The 23343-nt window shown below is 42.7% G+C and overlaps 1 protein-coding gene across 11 annotated transcripts in view; it reads right to left on the reverse strand.

Annotated features, from left to right (window-relative positions):
• NFX1 (nuclear transcription factor, X-box binding 1) overlaps positions 1-23343 on the reverse strand; it is an 88739-nt gene that overhangs the window by 40021 nt on the left and 25375 nt on the right. For 8 of the 11 annotated variants that reach the window (XR_009210982.1, XR_009210980.1, XR_009210978.1 and 5 more), the window contains exons 8-12: positions 19642-19741; positions 19344-19561; positions 11567-11664; positions 7730-7760; positions 979-1061 (exon numbers count right to left, since the gene is read on the reverse strand). Coding sequence is in view for 4 of the 11 variants with exons in the window: in XM_058431078.1 (XP_058287061.1) it covers positions 979-1061; positions 7730-7760; positions 11567-11664; positions 19344-19561; positions 19642-19741 (530 nt within the window). In the remaining 7 variants the exon portion in view is untranslated. The remainder of the gene's footprint in view (positions 1-978; positions 1062-7729; positions 7761-11566; positions 11665-19343; positions 19562-19641; positions 19742-23343) is intronic. The other 3 variants (XR_009210984.1, XM_032138773.2, XM_032138774.2) reach the window with 1 other exon arrangement.

Here is a 23343-nt window from a genome sequence, read left to right on the forward strand (position 1 = left end):
AATGTGAGGACATGAAATTTGGGAGGGGCCAGGGGCGGAATGATATAGTTTGGCTGTGTCCCCACCCAAATCTCATCTTGACTTCCACATGTTGTGGGAGGGACCTGGTGGGAGGTAATTGAATCGTGGGGGCAGGTCTTTCTTGTGCTGTTCTTGTGATAGTGAATAAGTCTCATGAGATCTGATGGCTTTCTAAGGCCGTTTCCTGGACAAACTCTCTTTCTCTGCCTGCTGCTATCCATGTGAGATGTGACTTGCTCCTCCTTGCCTTCCACCATGATTGTGAGGCCTCCCCAGCCACTTGGAACTGTAGATCCATTGATCCTCTTTCTTTTGTAACTTGCCTAGTCTTGGGTATGTCTTTATTGGCAGTGTGAAAATGGACTAATACATACATACACATTTATATATACATGTTATCATGTCATATATAACATACATATATGTTATCTTTTTTATATATGAGTATATGAGATAACAGAGTACAAATAGCTAGCTAGTGATTTAATTAGTTCCATAAAAGCAAATATTTTAAATATTTTATTTTAAAAAATCTTTTTTAAAAATGTCCTAATAATTTTTCCTACTGACCTGACCTAAGCAGTACATGAAACCTGAAGCCCGAGTTGCTAAGTCCAGGCCAGTTTGTGTTGGGACAACACACAATCTTCTGCAGAAGACTGTGTGCTCATCTAGGGGTCTTGGGCTCTGGGGTGTGAGATCTTCTCTTTCCTCTTTCTCTTCCTCTGCATTGCTACCAGATGCCACTGGCTGACTTCTTGACCTGGGTGAGGCTAAAAAGGCCCAATCTATCTCTTTGCAGAGAGGTTATGGGGACTATGAGAGCTCTCTGACTGCTGCTTAGGGGCCCGTCCCAGTGACTTTTAAATCTGGGCTGCATTCTCCACATGGCTCAGGCTTCCAGAAGCCCAGCCCCTGGATGAATGGAATATGATTACGCCTAATAAGTCCACTTACCACACAGCATATCTCATTACATTTATGCCGTCCACACAACCGTTTCTTGTTACACCGCTTGTCACACATAAATGTAGCATCTGCTGTGGCAAATTAAAAAGAAAAAAAAACAGACAAAGGATATGAACATTCATTCAACAAATATTTGAGTAACTATAGGCTCAAAGAATATAATAATAATAATACAACTGTAATAATGTAAATGCAGTTTTTTTTTGTTTTCTTTTTTGAGATGGAGTCTTTCTCTGTCGCCCAGGCTGGAGTGCAGTGGTATGATCTCGGCTCACTGCAACATCCACCTCTCAGGTTCAAGTGATTCTCATGCCTCAGTCTCCCAAGCAGCTGGGCTTACAGGTGCCTGCCACCACAGCCGGCTAATTTTTGTATTTTTAGTAGAGGCAGGGTTTCACCATGTTGTCCAAGCTGGTCTTGAACTCCTGATGTCTGGTGATCCACCTCCCATGGCCTCCCAAAGTGCTGAGATTACAGGTGTGAGCCACTGCGCCTGGCCTTTTTGCTTTCTTCTTTTTTTTTTCTGAGACAGAGTCTCACTCTGTTGCCCAGGCTGAAGTGCAGTGGTGCAATCTTGGCTCACTACAACCTCCGCCTCCCAGGTTCAAGCGATTCTCCTGCCTCAGCCTCCCGAGTAGCTGGGATTACAGGTGTGTGCCACCACGCCTGGCTAATTTCTGTATTTTTAGTAGAGACAGGGTTTCGTCATGTTGGCCAGGCTGGTCTTGAACTCCTGACCTCAGGTGATCCACCTGCTTTGGCCTCCCAAAGTGCTGGGATTACAGGTGTGAGCCACCATGCCCGGCCATCAGTTTTTTATTATTATTATTATTTTTATTTTTTTAAAGAGACAGGATCTCTTTCTGTCACCCAGGCTGGAGTGCAGTGGCATTAACATAGCTCACTGTAACCTTGAATTCCTGCGCTCAAATGAGCCTCCCATCTTGGCCTTCCAATGTTGGGGTTACAGGTGTAAGCCACTCTGCCCAGCTGAAAATGCATATTAAAATATCAATTTTCACCTTTAAAACTGTCAAAAAATAAAAAAAATAGCAATGGTAGGGTTTAAGGTGTGGAGAAAAAGGCATGCTCATCTTAGTAGATGGGTGTACAAACTTTTGGAGTCCATGGGAGACTGATTCCAGGACCTCCCTTGGATATCAAAATCCACAGATATTGAAGTCTCTTATACAAAATGGTATAATATTTGCATATAACCTATGCACACCCTCCCTTATACTTCAAATCTTCTCTAGATTACTTATAACACCAAATATAATGTAAATGCTATGTAGATAGTTGTCATACTGTACTGTTTAGAAAATGATGATGAGAAAAAATTTTGTACATGTTCAGTACAGATGTAATTTGTTTCTTTGAATATTTTCAATCTGTGGTTGGTTGAATCCCATGGATATTGAACCCGTGGATATGGAAGGCTGGCTGAGTGTATGTTTCTATCAAAAATTTAAGTGTGGCTAGGGCAGGAGGATTGCTCAAGTCCAGGAATTTGAGACCAGCCTGGGCAACATAATGAGACCCTGTCTCTACAAGAACTTGCTCACTGCAACCTCTGCCTCCTGGGTTCAAGCGATTCTCTTGCCTCAGCCTCCCGAGTAGCTGGGATTACAGGTGCCTGCCACCATGCCGGCTAATTTTTTGTATTTTTAGTAGAGACGGGGTTTCACCTTGTTGGCCAGGCTAGTCTTGAACTCCTGACCTCAAGTGATCCGCCTGCCTTGGCCTCCCAAAGTGCTGGGATTACAGGCATGAGCCACCACGCCCAGCCCTGCAAAAACTTTTAAAAGTTAAGTTTTTAAAACTTAATTAAAAGTTAATTAAGCCAAGGGCATGGTGGCACATGCCTGTGGTCCCAGCTATTTATTTGGGAGGCTGGTGTGGGAGGACCACTGGAGCCCAGGAGATCAAGGCTGCAGTGAGCTGTGATCTGCCACTGCACTCCAGTCAAGGCGACAGAGACAGACCCTGTCTCAAACAATAAATAGATTTTAAAACCCAACATTGAGATATCAGAGACATCACATCATGTGGTAGTGATATATCACTTCACTAGGATGGCTATGATTTAAAAAGCCCCCAAAATGGCTGGGTGCGGTGGCTCACACCTGTAATCCCAGCACTTTGAGAGGCTGAGGCGGGCAGATCAAGAGGTCAGGAGTTCGAGACCAGCCTGACCAACGTGGTAAAACCCCATCTCTACTAAAAATACAAAAATTAGCCGGGCGCGGTGGTGGGCACCTGTAATCCCAGCTACTCGGGAGGCTGAGGCAGGAGAATGGCATGAACCCAGGAGGCAGAGCTTGCAGTGAGCCGAGATTGCGCCACGGCACTCCAGCCTGGGCAACAGAGTGGGACTCCATCTCAAAAACAAAAAAAACCCAGAAAATAACAAGTATTGGCAAGGACGTGGAGAAAATGAAACCCTCATACGTTGCTGGTAGGAATATAAAATGGTGTAGCCACTGTGGAAAACAGAATGGCAGTTTTTAAAAAAAATTAAACACAAGATTACCATCGGATCCAGCAATTCTACTCCTAGGTATATACCCCAAAGAAATGAAAATAGGTATTCAAACAAAAACTTGTATACAAATGTTCATAACAGCACTATTCGCAATAGCCAAAAAGTAGAAACAATTCTAATATCCATCAACCAGTGAATGGATAAAATGTATATTCATAAAATGAATTATTATTCAATCATAAAAAGGAATGAAGTGCTGATATATACTAAAGTATGATAAACTTAGAAAACACGCTAAGTGAAAGAAGCAAGGCACAAAAGAATATATATTGTGACTCCATTTAGATGAAGTATTCGAAAATAGTAAATCCATACAGATAGAAAGCAGATCAGTGGTTACCAGGGGGAGGACTGAGTGGAGAGTAAATGCTTAATTAATAGAGGGCTTCCTTTCAGGGTGATAAAAATGTTTTTCCCCAGCACTTTGGGAGGTCAACGTGTTGAGACGAAGCATTCAAGACCAGCCTGGTCAACAAAGTGAGACCCTGTCTCAACATATTTTTAAAATAAAATTTAAAAGAAGGCCGGGCACGGTGGCTGATGCCTGTAATCCCAGCACTTTGGGAGGCTGAGGCAAGTGGATTACATGAGGCCAGGAGTTCGAGACCAGCCTGGGCAACATGGTGAAACCCCATCTCTACTAAAAATACAAAAAAATTAGCCAGGCATGGTGGTGGGTGCCTGTAATCCCAGCTATTCAGGAGGCTAAGACAGGAGAATTGCTTGAGCCCAGGAGGTGGAGGTTGCAGTGAGCCGAGATTGCAGCACTGCACTCCAGCCTGGGCAACAAGAGCAAAACTCCGTCTCAAGAAAAAAAAAAAAAAAAAAGATAAATAAAGGAGAAGAAAAAGAAAAATGTAAGATAGAGAAAATATTTTGGAACTAGATTGTGAGAGAACTAAGTGCCACTGAACTGTACATTTAAAATGGTTAATTATGTTATGTGAATTTCAACTAAAAAAAAGTGGGCTAACCACTGAAGTATTTATGGGTGAAATGATATTTGAGACTTGTTTTCAAAGTACTTTAGCATAAATAAAATGTAGGGAAGGAGGGATGGATGAAAACAAGAGAGGCAAAATGTTGACAACTGATGATGACAGGTCATAGGTACGTGGGGATTCATTATACCAGTTTCTCCACTTTCACATATGGTTGAAATTTTGCATCATAAAGTTATAAAAAGTGGGACAGAACGGTTCCTGCTTATTAATAATGGGGAAAAATTGGAGACAACCTAAATGACCACCAAAAGGGCCATGGTGAACTATGACATGGTAGATCCACATACGGAATACTCTGCAAGAACAAGAGTTATGCATACTGACATGGAAATACGTCTTTGAGATATTAGTGAGGGAAAATAAGCTGCAGACAGTATCTTTAGTATGAGCCTAAATCTAGGGGAAAAACAAAACTATGCTGGCGTGTTTATACATCTGTATGAATAGGGAAAAAGATCTGAAACTCTAACAAACTACTATTAGAGGGCAAATTTTCATCTTTCACTTCATACTGTTTTTTTTTTTAAACTTCGTAAGTGTATTAATTTTTTATTTTTTCAAATTATGTTTTTATTATTTTGTTTTATTGTTTTAGAGATAGGGTCTTGCTCTGTCACCAGGCTAGAGTGTAATGGCACAATCACAGCTCACTGTAACCTCAAACTCCTGGACTCAAGCAATCCTCTGCCTCAGCCTCCCGAGTATCTAGGACTACAGGCACATGCCACTATGCTTGGCTAACTTTAAAAATTTTTTTGCAGAGACAGTGTCTCACTATGTTGCCAGGCTGGTCTTGAACTCCTGGCTTTAAGTGATCCCCCAGCCCTGGCCTCCCAAAGCATAAGGATTACAGATGTAAGCCACTGCATCTGGCCCAAATTATGTTTTTCTTGTTTCTTTTTTGATACGGAGTCTCACTCTGTCACTCAGGCTGGAGTGCAATGGTGTGATCTCGGTTCACTGCAACCTCTGTCTCCTGAGTTCAAATGATTCTCCTGCCTCAGCCTCCTGAGTAGCTGGGATTACAGGCGTGCGCCACCATACTTGGCTAATTTTTGTATTTTTAGTAGAGATGAGGTTTCACCATGTTGGCTAGGCTGGCCTTGAACTCCTGACCTCAGGTGATCCGCCCACCTTGGCCTCCCAAAGTGCTGGGATTACAGGCATGAGCCACCAGGCCTGGACCCAAATTATGTTTTGTTTTTTTTTATTTTTTTATTTATTATTTTTTATTTTTTTGAGACAGAGTCTCACTCTGTTGCCCAGGCTGGAGTGCAGTGGCGCGATCTCGGCTCACTGCAAGCTCTGCCTCCTGGGTCCACGCCATTCTCCTGCCTCAGCCTCTCCGAGTAGCTGGGACTACAGGCGCCCGCCACCACGCCTGGCTAATTTTTTTTGTATTTTTAGTAGAGACAGGGTTTCACTGTGGTCTCGATCTCCTGACCTCGTGACCCGCCTGCCTCGGCCTCCCAAAGTGCTGGGATTACAAGCGTGAGCCACCGCGCCCGGCCCCAAATTATGTTTTTAATAACCAAACTTTTTTTCCTTGATACAGATGGCACACTGAACCAAAAGTTTAAATACGGTTTTGAGGCAGATATTGCTGGGTACCTCCTAAACAGCCACTCTTCTCTTTCAGGCAAAGACAACCTTAATTTTGTTCAGAAATTGGGGGCCAGTGTGCTCCTCAGTTCCAGGGGTGGATGTTGTGTAGCTTTACCCACCATGATAATTCCATTCACTTTGTTAGTGACAGGTTTAGGCAGAAGCACTGGACACAAAGTGTATTGAGAACCTTTCAGGACTATTTTCCTTGCTCTTACATAGGAAGAGAAGATCAACACTCTCTTCATGGATTTTGTTTAGATGTTGTTGGGCAGAGACCAAATGTGTGAAGTTGCAGCAGCTAACATACCCACAAGGAAAAAATCAAGAAAACCACAGAGATGCCAAATTGAAGTCTTCAAAATCACAGAGCTTAAAATTAACCAATCTTGGACTTGTTCTGCCACCAGATTTCCCATTAGGTGTGGTAGTAAACACCCTTATCGTAAAAGTCACTTTTTCTTGGGTTTTGTTACCTGCATCCAGAAGCTTCCTAACCAATACAGCTTTCTTTCTGACTACAATAAGACCTTTTATTTTGCATACCCTTATCTTTCATCACTTTTCCAAAAAGGTTTTAAAGTGGCGTCAACAACAGTATGTGACGGTTATAAAAACAGGAATCGAGGCCGGGTGCGGTGACTCACACCTGTAATCCCAGCACTTTGGGAGGCCGAGGCGGGTGGATCACTTGAGGTCAAGAGTTAGAGACCAGCCTGGCCAACATGGTGAAATCCCATCTCTACCAAAAATAAAAAAATCAGCCAGGTGTAGTGGTGGGCACCTGTAATCCCAGCTACTTGGGAGGCTGAGGCAGGGGAATCACTTGAACCTGGGAGGTGGAGGTTGCAGTGAGCCGAAATCGCGCCGCTGCACTCTGGCCTGGGCAAAAGAGCGAGACTCCGTCTCAAAAGAAAAAAGAAAAAAAGTTCAAACTATTTTACAGTGAACATCCATATGCCCATATCTAGATTCTACCATTAACATACTTTTTCATATACATATCCATTCTTCTACCTACACACTAATTTTCTTTTTTAATGCATTTCAAAGCAAGCTGTAGACATGAGTACACTTAGCTTATATTTTTCAGCATTTCATCAATTAGAATTTATAATTTTTTCCTTTTGAGGTGAAAGTTATACCACAAATCTTAAGTATGCCTTCACTGAATTTTGACAAATACATAACCCACCCAGCTCCCTAACAAGATGCAGAGTGACGACACTTTCTTTTTTCTTTTTCTTTTTTTTTTTTTTTGAGACGGAGTCTCGCTCTGTCGCCCAGGCTGGAATGCAGTGGCGCAATCTCGGCTCACTGCAAGCTCCGCCTCCCGGGTTCACGCCATTCTCCTGCCTCAGCCTCTCTGAGTAGCTGGGACTACAGGCGCCCGCCACCACGCCCGGCTAATTTTTTTTTGTATTTTTAGTAGAGACAGGGTTTCACCGTGGTCTCGATCTCCTGACCTCATGATCTGCCTGCCTCGGCCTCCCAAAGTGCTGGGATTACAAGTGTGAGCCACCGCGCCCAGCCAAGTGACGACACTTTCACCCAAAAATTCCCTCATGCCCCACCCCAGTCATACCTTCACTTTTGAGACTGGTACATGGAAGCTCCTATGGAAAAAGAAAAAGAAATGGTAACTACTTCAGGAATAATTAAAATAATATAACTATAATATAATGCCAAAGGTAACAATAACCCAAATATCCTGTACTTCTCTGATAGTCACTTATTCACCAATTTCACTTGCCATGTCTGGAGCAAGCCTAATCCCCATATGAATGAGCTTTACTCACAAGAGAACTCCAGGCTTACAGACTTTTCATGAAAATACAATTCTAACAATCCTTGTGGTCTGGTCTCCAAATTCACAGTAGATTAATAATTGTAAAATCTGAATAGAAAGAGGGGCTGCTAAAGGTATGCAAAGGAAAGAGAAGTCATCACCTAACAAGGATACAGACAGAAAAAGCCATAAAAAGCAGATATAAGAATTGAAAACAGATAACAATCCGTACCATTTAATGCAGGGACAAACGGCTCTATATACTTCAGAGCACACCTGGCAATATCACCAAACTATAGCAAAGTGAAATAAAGCAGGATCTTCGGTTTGGCCTCTAAAGTTTTATTACTGTGGTTTCCATTACATGTGAGTGGTCTAAAAGGTCTATCATGTAATTTTGCTGAGGCATGATCCTAAAAAACGTGTGTAGTGATGCTGGTGTGTGGGAAGCAAGTCAGTCACTTGGGGTAGAATGAGTCTGGCTAGCTGCCCGTCTTCTACATCTGATTTTGGCTTTGATGTCATTTACAGGTTGCCATGTACTCAGAAATGAGAAAAGTGACTTTAAAAGTCCCCTCTTAGTAAAAATTATCCTGGGGAAAAAAAAAAAAAGCAGCTACTGGAGTTGATAACAGATGTGAAGAGGTCTAAGTAATAAAAGGTTCTTGGCTGGAAAATATACATTTCAGATAAAAAATGAGGTGCCTGGGATTGATGATACGAAAAAGTTCCCTATATGCTCTCTACAGATATAAAGCAAAAGTGACTCATGAAACTGAGTTAATGCTCCCATCAGTGAACACTGGATTATACAGAAGAAATGATATGCAGGAGTGGTTATCTACAAATGTCAGGAAAGGCAGAAATCCAATTCCTACACGTGAATTACCATAAAGACTTAAATATAGCATGCTTTATGAAGACATAGACACAGCATACATTTATCAGAGTCCCACCAAAGTGATGAAATGAAAACAATCTTTGAAGTTTTAAGAAATGTTTTATTTACCTAGAAAACTCACTTCTGTGGAAAAGTCCATTCCATTACAAAAACCATGTCATGAAAAATCCATATTCATGAAAAATCTAGTTAAACAATGAGGTGATAATTATTAGCTTTTTTTTTTTTAATTTTATTTTTTTGAGACAGTCTCACTCTGTAACCCAGGCTGGAGTGCAGTGGCGCAATCTCGGTTCACTGCAAGCTCCGCCTCATGGGTTCACACCATTCTCCTGCCTCAGCCTCTCCGAGTAGCTGGGACTACAGGCCCCCACCACCCTGCCCAGCTAATCTTTTGTATTTTTAGTAGAGACGGGGTTTCACCATGGTCTCAATCTCCTGACCTCGTGATCCACCCACCTTGGCCTCCCAGAGTGCTGGGATTACAGGCGTGAGCCACCACGCCCAGCCAATTATCAGCTTTTTGAAGAGTTTTTTTTTTACTTTGTCAAACAGGTTTAACAGAGTTTGTATTGACAGTGAGCTCCTCCTGCAATTTAAGGACTTCTACTTGCAAAAATTCAACTTACACATAGCTTTTCAAGAATACACTCACTGCCATGGAGTCTACTATTAGAGGGAGTGAGGACAAAGAGTCAATGAGAAGCAAGAAAACGTAGAGATAGAAAAAGGGATTGTGGGAGAATGAAGAAAACTGACAGCAGCCACTTCCGGCTTACATGTCCCAACGCTGCTTACAATTTTCAGTCACAAAGATCACAAAGAGCATCTCTGGGCATTACTAAATTTATGATTGCCAAATCACAGCATCTCACAGTCTTTAATACAGTATTTGCAAAGTACAAAAGTGGTCCCATACCTGACATTCAGAATGCCTCTAGTATCCTATGTATATTGTAATTTCTTTCAGGAAAAAACCCACATATGATTACACAACTTTTGTAACATGTAAATTATACTACTTTTCCCTTTTTTTCTGAAGTTTTCCTATTAAACTAGCTTCCAATTTATGGACTATATCCTCAGAATTATTTGCAAGTCAGATGCTGCCAGACCCTGGATTGTGTTTAACAGAACCAGCGGTTCACAATTCTGTCTCCACCCTGGCTTGTACTCTGCTGGGACAAATGTTGATATACACTGAAATGACTAGGGAGGTCAAAGAGCAGGATAAATCAACACTCAGTGTGTTCCCCAAGCTGAATCGCCCGAAGACTTTTTATAACATAAAGTCTGATGAAAACTATCCAAGGTAGGCTGGGCACAGTGGCTCACGTCTGTAATCCCAGCATTTTGGGAGGCTGAGGCGGGTACATTACTTGAGGTCAAGAGTTCAAGACCAGCCTGGCCAACATGGTGAAACCCCACCTCTACTAGAAATACAAAAATTAGCCAGGTGTGGTGGCACACACCTGTACTCCCAGCACTTTGGGAGGCTGAGGCAGGAGGATCACTTGAGGTCAGGAGTTTGAGACCAGCCTGGCCAACATGGCAAAATCCCGTCTCTACTAAAAATACAAAAATTAGCTGGGTGTGATGGCGTGTACCTGTAATTTCAGCTACTCCAGAGGCTAAGGCATAAGAATCACTTGAACCTGGGAGGTGGAGGCTGCAGTGAGCCGAGACTGCACCTCTGCACTTCATCCTGGGTGATAGAGTGAGACTCTGTCTCAAAATAAATAAATAAATAAAATTAAAAAAAAAAAGAAAAATAAAAACTATCCTGGCTGTCACCAGAAAGTAGAAACTGACAAAACAGATGTATAGTGAAGAATTAAACCTTACTTAAAGAGAGTCTGGCCTTTGCACTTGGCTTCTGAGAGGTAATCTCTAAGCCTAGTGGAATGCCATGCCTGACAGAAGTGTCATTGTTTGCCTGGAGTCTTGAGTCACTGGATAGTCCAATTACATGATTTAGGAGCAGGCTGGCCACACTGGATAGTTTTAGGGCAGGGGCTTTGGGTCACATGGTATCAGCAGACCTCTGGAGAGACTGGAGACTGAGATTAGCCACATAGGCAGTCAACTATGATTGCACAATAGAGCACCAATAAAAACTGAACACACAGGCCTCGGTGAACTTTCCTGGTTGGCAATACTCCATGTATGCTGTCACACACCGACGCGGAGAGAATAATACTTTCCTGACTCCACAGGGAAAGGACAAATGAAGTTCCATCTTTGGTACTTTTTTGGACTTTGTCCTACATACTTCTTCCCTTGGCTGATTTAATCTGTATCCCTTTCCTTGTAATAAAACTGTAACCTCCTTGTAGTAAACCTCTAACCATGAGTGTAACCATCAGCAAGTTCAGTAAGTCCTTATATCAAATTATCAAGCCTCGCAGGTGGTCTTAGGGACCACTGAACTTTCAATTGGTATCAAAAGTTGGTACCACAAGTGGGTGGTCATATGGACTGTGTTTCCTCTAACTTCTTAGTTGGCTGACTCCTTGCAACAGTGCTACTGTTCCTCTTTTCAGGCTATCACACCTGTATTTGGTAGAGTGATCTGTACATTTGCCTTATCCCACTCCAGGCCTCTGGACCTTGAGCGCCACAACCACTTCCCATACCTATTCTGCTGAGGTTATTTTGATTCCTCCCCTCCCATAATCACCATTTTAAAGAAAACATTGATGGCAACAACTCTAGCATTGTTTAGGATTTACCTTTGTTCTGAAAGAGCATCTGCAGGAAATAACTGATGTGCGAGAGCATGGTCCACAGTCTCCTTCATGGCAGAGCTTTTCACAGGTATGAATGAAATCTTTAACAAAAACGAAAAGAGCTGGAAATGAAAATTGCAACTACTCATTTTCATACTCCCAAATTTGCTAGACACACTGGTCTTCCCCTCCATGCCCTGCAACTCCAGAATCAGAGTTGAGGGAAGTATGCAGTCAATGCTTCTTTGCTATCTTCCCTTCATCTGGCAGACTGGGCCTTTTCTGACAATTTCAGGGCCCAGCATTAGACACTGGAATATGCTTTAAAGTATACGACGTTTTGCCTAAGTCAAAAAAAGGCCACGTGTGGTGGCTCATGCCTATAATTCCAGCACTTTGAGAGGCTGAGGTGGGAGGATCGCTTGACCCCAGGAGTTCGAGATCACCTGGGAACATGGTGAAACCCTGTGTCTACCAAAAAAAAAAAAAAGCACAAAAACAAGAAATTAGCCAGGAGTGGTGATGCAGGCCTACAGTCCCAGCTACTCAGAAGTCTGAGGTGGGAAAATCTCCTGAGCACGGGAGACTGATGCTATAGTGAACTGTGATCGCACCACTGAACTCCAGTCTAGGTGACAGAGCAAGACCCTGTTTCAAAACAAATAACAAAAACGCAGAATAAATCTTCTTTTTCCTTAGGCCCCACATCTCCAGTGTAGACTTGAATCTCCTTAAAATTGTAGCCATGGATGACTTTAGTGGAATGCTCTCGACTCTGAAAGTCATCTGGGGATTATAAATAATCAGAAGCCATGATCCACAGTCTGACTGACTAGAGTTCTGTGAATGTCTGGTGGTGCCTGCATCCATGTTGCTAAACTAGGTTTAGGACAAGTCCTGTTTCCAGGATCCTATGGGGATCACCTGGAGTCTCTTATGGCTACTGTTTACATGGCATACTTTTTCTACTCTTTAACTTTCAGCCTCATTGTATCTTTGACTATAAAGATTGTCTCCATGGCCTGGTGTGGTGGCTCACGCCTGTAATCCCAGCACTTTGGGAGGCTGAGGTGGGCAGATCATGAGGTCAGGAGTTTGAGACCAGCCTGACCAACATGGTGAAACCCTGTCTCTACTAAAAATACAAAAAAATTAGCCAGGCGTGGTGGCGCCCACCTGTAATCCCGGCGACTCAGAAGGCTGAGGCAGGAGAATCGCTTGAACCTGGGAGGTGGAGGTTGCAGTGAGCCCAGATCATGCCACTGTACTCCAGCCTGGGCAACAGAGCAAGACTCCATCTCAAGAGAGCATAGAGTTGGATCTTGTTTTTTAAACCCAGTCTAAAAAATTTCTGCTTTTGGCTGGGTGCAGTGGCTCATGCCTGTAATCCTAGCACTTTGAGAAGCCAAGGTGGGAGGACTGCTTGAGCCCAGGAGTTTGGGATCAGCCTGGGAAATAGAGTGAGACTCCACCTCTATAAAAAATAAATAAATCAAAACTCAAAAATCTCTGCTTTTGCTTAATCCATTCACATTTAATGTTACTGTTATAGCTGGATTTATGTTCGTCTTTTTTAGTTTTCTATAAGTCTCATGTCTTTTTTTGTTATTCTAATACTCCTTTCCTATTTTCTTTTGCATTTTGTCAATATTTTTTATAGTGTAATTCCTCTAATTATACTTTTCACTACATTTTTTGAGTTATTTTCTTAATGGTCCCTCTAGGGCTTACCATATACATCTTATCAGAATCTACTTCAGATTTATACTAACTCCAGTAAGATACAGAAGGTTTACCCTTACACAGCTCTATTCTTCTCCCCTTTTGTGCAGTTATTGTTATACACATCACATCTACATGTTATAAACCCAATACTACTTTGTTATAACTTTATATAATGTTATATCTATTAAAGAAGCTGAAAAATATAACAAATATATACATTTATAGCTTTATTAATTTTTGGAGACAGGGTCTCACTCTTGTCACTCAGGCTGGAATGCAGTGGCATGATCATAGCTGACTGCAGTCTTGAACTCTTGGCCTCAAGTGATCCTCCCACTTTAGCCTCTCGAGTAGGTGGGACTACAGGCGCATACCACCATGTCTGGGCAATTTTACAAATTTCTTTTAGGGAGTAAATCTCACTACGTTGCCCAGGCTGGCCTTGAACTCCTAGCCTCAAGTGATCCTCCCACCTCAGCCTCCTGAGTAGCTGGGATTACAGGTGAGAGCTACAGTGCCCAGCCTTTTTTTTTTTTTTTTTATAAAAGAGGCTTGCTCTGTTGCCCAGGCTGGAGTGCAGTGGCATGATCTTGGCTCATTGCAGCCTCTGCCTCCTGAATTCAAACAATTTTTGTGCCTCAGCCTCCTGAGTAGCTGGGATCACAGGCATGTGCCACTACACCACACTAATTTTTGTATTTTTAGTAGAAATGGAGTTTCACCATGTTGGTCAGGCTGGTCTTGAACTCCTGACATCAAATGATCCGCCCACCTTGGCCTCCCAAAGAGCTGGGATTACAGGTGTGAGTCACTGTGCGTAGCCCTCCTCTTACACAAAATTTACCACTTACGGCATCCCTCATTTGTTCCTGTAGGTTTGAGTTGTGATCTGGTATCATTTTCTTATTCTCACACAACTTTGATCCCATCTATCTCCTTTATGCTATAATTATCAAATATACTTCTACAGGTTATAGGCCTAAAATATAATTATATACATATTACTTTAAACAGTTGTTTTTTAAATCAGTTGAGAAGAAGAAATATGCATTTATACTGCCTGTTATAATTACATAATCATCTTTACTAGTGCTCTTTGTTTTTTCATGTGGATTTGAAATTCTATTTGGGTTTACTTGCTTATAGCCTGAAGAATTTCTTTTAGTACTTATTGTAAGGCAAGTCTGCCTGCTAGCAATAAATTTTGTTTTTATCTTCATTTTCTAAAGTTAGTTTCGTGAGATGTAAGATTCTTGGTTGACAGTTTTCTTTTTCTTTTTCTTTTTTTTTTTTTGAGACAGAGTCTCTCTCTGTTGCCCAGGCTGGAGTGCAGTGGCACAATCTCGGCTCACTGCAAGCTATGCCTCCCGGGTTCACGCCACTCTCCTGCCTCAGCATCCCGAGTAGCTGGGACTACAGGTGCCCGCCACCATGCCCGGCTAATTTTTTGTATTTTTTAGTAGAGACAGGGTTTCACCATGTTAGCCAGGATGGTCTCGATATCCTGACCTCGTGATCCGCCCGCCTCGGCCTCTCAAAGTGGTGGGATTACAGGCATGAGCCACCACACCTGGCCAGTTGCCAGTTTTCTTTCAGCACTTTGAATGTGTCATCCTACTGCCTTCTGGTTGTGATGTGTTCTCCATTGTTTCTGATGAGAAGTCCACTGTTAAGCTTACAGAGGTTCCCTTGTATGTGGTAAGTCATTTTTCTCTTGTTGCTTTCAAGACTTTCTCCTTATCATTAACTTTTAGCATTTTTATTATGTGTCTAGGTGTGGATCTCTTTCCTACCTGGAGTTTACTGAGTTTCCTGGATGTGTAGTGTTTTTCAATACATTTGAAAGTTTTTATCTATTATTTCATCAAATATTTTTCTGCTTCTTTCTACTCTCCTCCTCATATTCCAATTACGTGTACACTGATACAGTTAAACGTGTCCTGCATTTCTGAGGCTTTGTTCATTTGCCTTCATTATATTTTCTCTCTGTCCATTGGGTTATATAATCTTTTTCTTTTCTTTTTTTTTTTTGAGATGGAGTCTCACTCTGTCGCCCAGGCTGGAATGCAGTGACGCAATCTCAGCTCACTGCAAGCTCCACCTGCAGGGTTCATGCCATTCTCCTGCCTCAGCCTCCCGAGTAGCTGGGACTACGGGTGCCCACCACCACACCTGGCTAATTTTTTTTTGTATATTTAGTAGAGACGGGGTTTCACCAAGTTAGCCAGGATGGTCTCGATCTCCTGACCTCGTGATCCGCCTATCTCAGCCTCCCAAAGAGCTGGGATTACAGGCATGAGCCACTGTGCCTGACTGAATCTCTTTCAACCTATTTTCATGTTCACTGATTGTTTCTACTGCCAACTCAAATCTACTACTGAGCCCCTTTAATGAAGTTTTCTTCTTCCTTTGAGAAAGGGTCTTGCTTTGTTGCCCAGGCAACCTCGACCTCTTGGGCTCAAGCAATCCTCCCACTTCAGTCTCCTGAGTAGCTGGGATCACAGGTGTGTGCCACCATGCCCAGCTAAATTTAATTTTTTTTTTTTGAGATGGAGTCTTACTCCCTCATCCAGGCTGGAGTACAGTGGTGCGATCTCGGCTCACTGCAACCTCTGCCTACTGGGTTCAAGCGATTCTCCTGCCTCAGCCTTCCAAATAGCCGGGATTACAGGCGTGCGCCACCATGCCCAGCTAATTTTTATATTTTTAGTAGAGATGAGATTTCGCCATGTTGGCCAGGCTGATCTCAAACTCCTGATCTCAAGTGATCTGCCTGCCTCAGCCTCCCAAAGTGCTGGGATTACAGGCGTGAGCCACTGTGCCTGGTCTAAGTTTTCAAAATTTTTTGTAGAGATAGGGTCTCACTACGTGCTCAGGCTGGTCTTCAACTCCTGGGCTTAAGCAATTCTCCTGCCTCCACCTCTCAAAGCACTGAGATTCAGGCATGAGCCACCGTACCCAGCCTAATGAATTTTGCATTTCAGTTATCCTACTTTTAAACTTCAGAATTTCCATTTGGGCCTTTTTAAAAACTAGTTTCTACCTCTTTATCGATATACTCTATTTGATAAGACATCATCTTCACACCTTTCTTTACCTCTTTAAGTATGGTTTCCCTTCAATTCTTTGAAGATATTTATTTATTTGGTTTTTTTTTTTTTTTTTTTTTGAGACGAAGTCTTGCTCTGTTGCCCAGGCTGTAGTGCAGTGGCGCAATCGTGGCTCACTGCAACCTCTGCCTCCTGGGTTCAAGTGATTCTCCTGCCTCAGCCGCTGGAGCAGCTGGGACCACAGGCGCATACCAACATGCCCAGCTAATTTTTGTATTTTTAGTAGAGACGGGGTTTCATCATGTTGGCCAGGCTAGTCCTGAACTCCTGACCTCAAGTGATCTGCCCGCCTCAGCCTCCCAAAGTGTGGGGGATTACAGGTGTGAGCCACTGCACCCAGCCTCCAGAAACTTTAAATGGTTCATTTTTTTTTTTTGAGACAGGGTCTCACTCTGTCAGCCCGGCTGGAGTGCAGTGCCGCATTCATGGCTCACTGTAGCCTCAACATCCCAGGGTCAAATGATCCTTTTGCCTCAGCCTCCCAAGTAGCTGGGACCACAGGCATATGCCACCATACCCAGGTAAATAAAAAATGTTTTTTGGTACATACAGGGTCTCGCCATGTTGCCCAGGCTGGTCTCAAAGTCCTGGACTCAAGCAGTTCTCCCACCTTGGCCTCCCAAAGTGCTGAGATTATAGGTATGAGCCACCATGCCCGGCCTTGATGGTTGCTTTTTTATAGTTTTCCCTAGCTTTGTTTGTTTTACTGGGAAGCAGATCTTTGGGAGCTCCTCATGCTACCATCCTTAAAGTAGAACTCTACCCAGTCTCTTATACTGAAGCTGTGCCTCTGGGATGGAAATTTCCTACTGAGTGAGATACAAAAGACCTAAGCGAGCTTTCTATAGATCAGCTAGGTCTGAACAAACCTGACAGTCATTGTTATCACTAGCCATAGGCTTGTCTCTGAGCTTCTCAGTCAACTCAGCCTATTTCCTTAAAGGTTTTCCATGATACCTGCTGAAGTATAGCAGGTACCCTCTTATACCTTAACCTGGTCTTGTCCCATCCCAAGGTCTGTTACTGCCAGTTACTACCCTTCTCTTGCTCAAGTCCCTTTGCATTACCCATTTCACATTTCCTTCTTCTCTCATCACCAATAGGATACGTGAGTGCCAGGGTAGGATTTCTGGTCATTATATACGAAATTCTTATAAAACTGACTCATGTGCTTTCCGAAAGGGGATTTGATTTACTAGTCATTTGATCTCCATATCACAGACACATTTTCATGGCAAGCAGGGAACCAACAGACGACTGGCTTTCCTAATGCAGCTGGAACGTGTACTAAAATATAAGAAGAGAGCACTTCTCCTCTGTATACAATTTTAAAGTCCGATTGAGAAAAAGGATTAAGTAGGGTGCTCCCACTGATTCACGCTGGCACTTGAAAGAAATGTGAACTCTCCTTTTGATGAAATGGAAACCAAACCTAAAGATTCTAGCTTTACCTCAGAAGATACATGGTTAGTTTTAGAAATAATTTTCCTATTCAATCTCAGTTGACTACTTTCCATTTTTTCTAAATGCACGGCCTTTCAACACCCACTCAGGAGAGAAGTTGCCAAGGCATTGCAAAACTGCAGACATACATTCCCCAAAGACTGAGTCAGATAGGCTCAGTATAGTATTACTTTGTATCTAATTCCAATGAGCTTTTTCTGGTTTCTATATCCAAGTAATCAGAAGCCACAAATCAGAAGAAAGGAGGAATCACTAAAAGTAGACAGGCAAGCATACTAAAAGCACTGACGCAACACCTTCAGTAACCTCTGTTTAAACATGAAATATAAATTTTAGAAAAATATTCATCCAGCCAGGCATGGTGGCTCATGCCTATAATCCCAGCACTTTGGGAGGCCAAGGTGGGCAGATCACCCAAGGTCAGGAGTTCAAGACCAGCTTGGCCAACATGGTGAAACCCCATCTCTACAAAAATACAAAAAAAAATTAGCTGGGCATGATGGCAGGTGCCTGTAATCCCAGCTACTCAGGAGGCTGAGGGAGGAGAATTGCTTGAACCCAGGAGGTGGAGGTTGCAGTGAGCCAAAATCACACCACTGCACTCTAGCCTGGGCAACAGAGTGAGACTCTGTCTCAAAAAAAAAAAAAAAAAAAAGAAAGAAAAATATTCATCCAAAATGATGTTCAATAGGTGCTATCCTCATATCCTCAGCTAGATGGGAAACTTAGCTACAGAGACTGACATTCCTTGAATGATCTAAATGGCTGAGGTTTTATTGTACTTACAATTTTAGTTCTTTGGCCAGGTACGGTGGCTTACACCTGTAATCCCAGCACTTTGGGAACCCAAGGCGGGTGGATCACTTGGTGCTAGGAGTTCGAGACCAGCATGGTCAACATGGTGAAACCCCGTCTCTATTAAAAACACAAAAATTAGCCGGGCGTGGTGGTGCGCGCCTGTAGTCCCAGCTACTTGGGAGGCTGAGACATAAGAATCATTTGAGCCCAGGAGTCGGAGGCTGCAGTGAGCCGAGATCGTACCACTGTACTCGAGCTGGGGTGACAGAACGAGACTCTGTCTCCAAACTAGACTCTGTCTAACCCACAATTATTTTAGCATGTTCCTATTATGTGAAAAGGCTTTTCAACACTTGCTGAACCTGGATTGGTATAAATACATATAGTGTTCATAATAGTACAGGCTCCTAAGAGAAATCGTAACCCCTGTGGAACAGTAACTCACCACAGTTGTCCAGAGTTAACAATAAAATACCTGAATCAGAGAGATCATTTGGGCAAATGTATGGGTTTTCGCAAGTGTATTTTGAGGAGGAAAGAAAAAGTACCTACATAAATATGATCATAATATTTAGAAACCTCTGATATTGTAACTGGCACTTACTTCTACGTTGCTTAAGCACTCATTGCTGCCAACCATTTACAATAATATTTTTAAAGCCAACTTTACGCTTACTAGTTACCTAAGGAACCACAAGGCAGAGGCTTGCCGCACACTTTTCCACACGAAGGCACAGGGTCCATGCATGTTTTCCGACTACTACTTCCAAGTTCTAGCAATTGGCTGAGAGGAGTTTGGCCACAGGGGCAACAGCGCACCAGCTGGGGGAGCCGTGGGCATGGCTGGCAGGGCTGAGGGTGGCACACTTGCGAACATGTATGGTTACCGCATTTCAAGTCCCTGTTAAGAATAACACACTATTACATAATTGTTGCATAAAGTGCAGCTTTAGCTCAGCTGAGGAAAACGTAAAACCTTACTTGCCACATATCTTTAAACAGCTGAAATCCCCAAATCCATCAGACTTTCCTACATCGGTTCCACATAACACATCTCGGGAGGTGCTGCCGCAATAGCATACTTGAAGAGAAAATTTCAAAAACAAAAAGTTAGTAACATGTATGGATTCTTAAAATATCCCAAATAATCTATAAGAAAATACAAAATGTGGGCCCGGCACAGTGGCTCATGCCTGTAATCCCAGCACTCTGGAAGGCCAAATGGAGTACTGATCAGACCTATGCAGAAATGAGTATAGTTTATACAGCAGCTCTGAGACCCACCTAAGAGCTTTACCATAGGAAGAAATAAAAAAGGCCTTGTTAAACTATTAATATCTCATAGTGCCTCTGCAGCACATTCCAAGAACAGCATCAGAGTGAAGCAACCTCTAAATTAAGAGAACACTATCTGGTCCATAAGGCCATGGTTGAACACCATTCACTGTGAGGCTCCTGGGGGTCCTCTGGTGATGTTACAGGGGATAGACAAGCTAAGCTGGTAGTAGTGGTGGAGGAGTTGACATCTGGATTTCCCATCCTCACTTCAACCCAAGAAGCACGGTTTCATACTTTATGTCAGGTTTTACATAAAACGCTTGTAAAAAGGTCCCCGTTACTAAAAAGAAATTTAAAAATTGGCATGAGAGTATAAGATCTAATGATCAGAATAAATGCAGTATTATAAAAATATCACATTTTAAAAATCACATATGTAATAAAAATAAAATAGAAACCTTCTAATAAGGTATTAAAAATAATACTCATAAAATAAAACCGTACATTAAACAGAACCAAAAGGTTTCACTATAATTAAGACTCTTTTTTTTTTTTTTTTTTGAGACGGAGTCTTACTCTTGCCCAGGCTGGAGTGCAATGGCATGATCTTGGCTCACTGCAACCTCCACCTCCCTGGTTCACGCAATTCTCCTGCCTCAGCCTCCCAAGTAGCTGGGATTATAGGGGCCCGCCACCACACCCAGCTAATTTCTGTATTTTTAGGAGAGATGGGGTTTCACCATGTTGGCCAGGCTGGTCTTGAACTCCTGATCTCAGGTGATCCACCCGCCTCAGCCTCCCAAAGGGCTGGGATTACAGGTGTGAACCACCATGCCCGGCCATAATCGAGACTCTTGATTTTTTTTTTCCTTTTTTAAAGACAGGATCTCACTTTGTTGCCCAGCTAGAGAACAGTGGTGTGAACACAGCTTACTGCAGCCTCGACCTCCCAAAGTGCTGGGATTACAGGCATGAGCCACTGTGCCTGCTTTGATTTTTTTTTTTTTAATTAGCTGAATTTAAGATTCAAGGACTCTTTATTTTTAAAATACACATTCCATCTTCCAGTAAGTCCATGTGCAATTTCTTTTCTTTTCTTTCTCTTTCTTTTTGAGACAGGGCCTCACTTTGTCACCCAGGCTGGAGTGCAGTCATGTGAACACAGCTCACTGCAGCCTCAAACTCCCGGGCTCAAGCAATCTTCTCACTTCAGCCCCTCAAGTAGCTGGGAGTACAGGTGTGTGCCACTACACCTGGCTAGCTTTTGTATTTTTTGTAGAGATAGGGTTTTGCCATGTTGCCCAAGCTGGTCTCAAACTCCTGGGCTCAAGTGATCAGCCCATCCTGGCCTCCCAAAGTGCTGGGATTACAGATGTGAGCCACTACACCTGGCCTATACGCAATTTTTTCCCCCGTCTAAAACTCATTTGTTCATTTAATAAAGACTGATTTGATAAATTAATAAAGATTCAGAAAATACAATAAATATTTGTACAATCAGTGAACTGGTAAAGAAACCCCGGCAACTGGGAGCTTTTGCTAGTAGGCTTTTCTTTGCTAAGTTTCTGCTCAAACAGAACAAAGGCTTTTTACAGAGGCAATGAATAGAAAGCTGTGAGCAAAAGAATCAAGGGTCAGAATGGGTAACAATAAAAAAATTGAGTTCCTGATGAAAAAATCTGAGTAAATACTAAAAAGCTCTCCTAGGCACAACAGACAGAAATATGAGCAGGTGACAGAAGAATTAGGTACAGGTGACAGAAGAATTAGGTAGGGTCACAGCTGGTTAAATAGTATTAAGGAACCAAAGGACACTGTTGCCAGCCTTAACCCATTTAGTATTTTATCAACATATGAATAAAGACCCAAAAAGAATGCTTATTAATCTCTAGATAACACTGAAAGGGATCCTAGAAGAATTATAATTCAAGAAGATAAACTATTTACACGGCCAAAATATTCTGCTAGATAACTAATGTGGAAAAACATTAGTTTTTCAAGTCTTCAAAACTGGGTTTGAAAAATCAACTAAACAGAAACAAGGAGGAAGAGACTGGGATCCATACAAATTTGTACAAAAAAGACTTGGGTGATTTCGCTGAGTAAAAGCCCAATATGAATCAAGAGCTAAAAACAGCTGAAGCCGGGCCGGGTGCGGTGGCTCACGCTTGTAATCCCAGCACTTTGGGAGGCCGAGGCGGGTGGATCACAAGGTCAGGAGATCGAGACCACGGTGAAACCCCGTCTCTACTACAAATACAAAAAATTAGCCGGGCGTGGTGGCGGGCGCCTGTAGTCCCAGCTACTCGGAGAGGCTGAGGCAGGAGAATGGCGTGAACCTGGGAGGCGGAGCTTGCAGTGAGCCGAGATTGCACCACTGCACTCCAGCCTGGGCGACAGAGTGAGACTCCATCTCAGAAAAAAAAAAAACAAAAAAAAACAAAACAAACAAACAAACAAAAAAAACAGCTGAAGCCAGGGATGGTGGTGTGCATCTGTAGTCCCAGCTACTTGGGAGGCTGAGGCAGGAGAATCTGCACTCTGGTCTGGCTGACAGAACGAGATCCAAAAAAAAAGCTTGGTAAGTACCAGGATAGAGAGCTTTTCTACACTTCCTGTTAATTACAGATCCATATGACATAATGAATAATCAAACTGGGCACAGGCAACTCTTCATTCTCTTGAAGAGACTATTAAAAACAGGGGCTGGAACATATTATCCCATTTTCAGCCTGGGATAAAACTGGAGGGAGCACTCACAGGCAGGGTCAGGATTCACAACAGGTAATGGAAGCCCTGAAGTTCTATTCCAGAGAGAACTGACTACAAAAATTTTAGTCTGGAAAATAATCAGGACACATTTAATCAGTCCTCCGTCTCAGTGAAAAATTCCAAGAATGTACTCAAAGAACATCGAGTTTTGAGTAATACTGGTTTTGGTGGATCCCACAAGAAGACTGGCATTGTTGTGAACAATCTGGTCACTTTTTTTTTTTTGAGACAGAGTTGGGTACTGTCACCTAGGCTGGAGTGCGGTAGCATGATCTCAGCTCACTGCAACCTCCGCCTCCTGGGCTCAAGCGATCCTTCCACCTCAGCCTCCCAAGTAGCTAGGACTACAGATGCATGCCACCATCTCCGGCTAATTTTTTTTTTTCTTTTTTTGGTTAGAGACTGGTTTTCGCCATGTTGCCCAGGCTAGTCTCAAACTCCTAGGCTCAAGTGATCCACCTGCCCTGGCCTCCCAAAGTGCATGAGCTACCGTGCCCAGCCCAATCTAGCCACTTTTAAGAGGATGTGTGGTCTCTGAGCATGTTTCACAGGGAAGAAATGAAGCAATCACAGCTGTTAGGCCTGAAAGGAAACACTGGGGAAAGAATATATGACAGCTAATTTTGAACAACC

This window comes from Hylobates moloch, unplaced genomic scaffold (genome assembly GCF_009828535.3).
Source record: "Hylobates moloch isolate HMO894 unplaced genomic scaffold, HMol_V3 SCAFFOLD_19, whole genome shotgun sequence".
Classification (NCBI taxonomy): Eukaryota; Metazoa; Chordata; class Mammalia; order Primates; family Hylobatidae; genus Hylobates; species Hylobates moloch.